The sequence below is a fragment of the Chelonoidis abingdonii genome, unplaced genomic scaffold, assembly GCF_003597395.2.
Source record: "Chelonoidis abingdonii isolate Lonesome George unplaced genomic scaffold, CheloAbing_2.0 scaffold1112, whole genome shotgun sequence".
Lineage (NCBI taxonomy): Eukaryota > Metazoa > Chordata > Testudines > Testudinidae > Chelonoidis > Chelonoidis abingdonii.
In genome coordinates, this window is record NW_027425373.1 from 4,490 (window position 1) to 6,411 (window position 1,922).

At 68.4% G+C, this 1,922-nt stretch overlaps 1 protein-coding gene across 1 annotated transcript; it reads left to right on the top strand.

The window, feature by feature from the left end:
* Positions 1 to 209: 209 nt before the first annotated feature.
* On the top strand, positions 210 to 1,916 carry LOC116836202 (HLA class II histocompatibility antigen, DR alpha chain-like). The gene is made up of 4 exons (XM_032799665.2): positions 210 to 220; positions 425 to 765; positions 902 to 1,052; positions 1,557 to 1,916. Exons 1-4 carry the CDS (start codon positions 210 to 212, stop codon positions 1,558 to 1,560), a joined length of 507 nt encoding a protein of 168 aa, XP_032655556.1. The 3' UTR covers positions 1,561 to 1,916.
* The last annotated feature ends 6 nt before the right edge of the window (positions 1,917 to 1,922 follow it).

The window sequence follows — 1,922 nt, forward strand, 5'->3', positions numbered from 1 at the left end:
CAGTGCGAGTACCCACTCAGCTCCCTCCCCCTCCCCTCCCAGCCCCTGCAGGGCAGGGGGCTCAGGCAGTTCTCACCCTCCAGGCCCAGGGCAGCTCCTTTGCCGAGGGCTGTTCGGTGCCCCTGCTCAGTGCCAGGCCCTGCCCCTGCGGGATTCTCTCCCTTGTGCCCTATAAGCCATCAGTGCAGGGAGCTGGGACGGCCCTGGTGATGCCCCCACAGTCCTAGGGAGAGACCCCTGAGCTGGAGAGTGAGCACTGGGGACTGGCTGGCTCGGGGGGCAGGGAATGGGGCAGGGGCCTCTCCCCTCTAGGGGGCACTGGCTCCAATCCGGCCCCAGGGCAGGGACTGGCTGGCTCAGGGGGGCAGGGAATGGGGCACGGGGTCTCTCCCCTCTGGGGGCGCTGGCTCTGATCCGGCCCCAGGGCAGGGACTGGCTGGCTCAGGGGCAGGCAATGGGACCCACTAACCCCTGTCTCCCCAGAGCCCCCTGAGGTGACCGTGTTCCCCAAAGGCCCCGTGGAGCTGGGCGAGCCCAACGTCCTGATCTGCTTCGTGGACAAGTTCTTCCCGCCTGCGCTCAGCGTGACGTGGCTTAAGAATGGGCAGGAGGTGACGGGGGGCATCTATGAGACCGACTTCTACCCCCGCCCGGACAACTCCTTCCGCAAGTTCTCCTACCTGCCCTTCCTCCCCAGCCAGGGCGACTTCTACGACTGCCGGGTGGAGCACGGGGGGCTGCCCGAGCCCTTCATGAAGCACTGGGGTGAGGCCGGGGCGCCGGGGACCCTGCTGGGCACAGGGCTGGGAGGCAGGACTCCTGGGTTCTGTCCTCACTCTGGGAGGGAGGGGTGGGAACAGCCCCCTCATTCCATGCCTTGTCCCTCTCCCCCTCTCTGCAGAAGCCCAGGTGCCCACCCCCATCACCGAGACCACAGAGACCCTGGTGTGCGCCCTGGGCCTGGCCGTGGGCATCATCGGCATCATCGTGGGCACCATCCTCATCATCAAGGGCATGAAGATGAATGCTGCCCGCAACCCGCGGGGCCCCTTGTGAGTAGCTGCTGCCCGGGGAGCGGACACGCTGCACCCGCAGCCCCTGGGCCCAGACAGCAACCCCTGGGGAGACTCCCCCTGCCTGCTCTGCCCCCTGCAGGCAGCCACAGCCCCTCCCCCACCTACATCCCCTGGGGAGTGTCCAGCTCCTGTGCCCCCCCAGCCAGCCACAGCCTCTGGGCCCACCCAGCACCCCCTGGGGAGATCCCACCCGCTGTACCACCCCAGCCAGCTACAGTCCCTGGGTCCATCCAGCACCCCCCGGGGAGACTCCCCCACCCACTATGTCCCCCGCAGCCAGCCACAGCCCCTGGGCCCCCCATCACCTACCTGGGCAGACCTCCACTTGCTGTGAGCTCCCAGCCAGACACAGCCCCTCCCCCACACAGCACCCCCTGTTTGAATGAGAGACTCCCTGGGGTGCTGGGGAATGGCCCCGATCCCTGCCAGCCTCACGTCAGGGCCCAGGGCTCCTGGTAACTGACCCTCTTTGCTTTTCAGATAAACGCGGGGAGGAGCCGGGGCCCCTGAATCTCCCTGGTGCCTGCGTGGGACCCACTCGCACACACCCCAGCTCTGCCCCCAGCGTCCCTGCTCCGTGCCAGTTGCCAGCTGCTGTACCCAGGCAGGAGCCCCCCGGCCCTGTAACCGTGACACCCAACCCGCTAGAGACTCACTGGGGAGCCGGCCCCCTTAGGCTCCCCCCACACTTCTGTGCTGGGCTTGGGATGGGGGGGCGCCTGCTGCCCCATGGGGCTGGGAATGGGGGTCGCCCCTTGTCAGGGGGCAGCAGGGGACAGGGCTGCTGCCCCATGGGGCTGGGAATGGGGGTCACCCCTTGTCAGGGGGCAGCAGGGGACAGGGCTG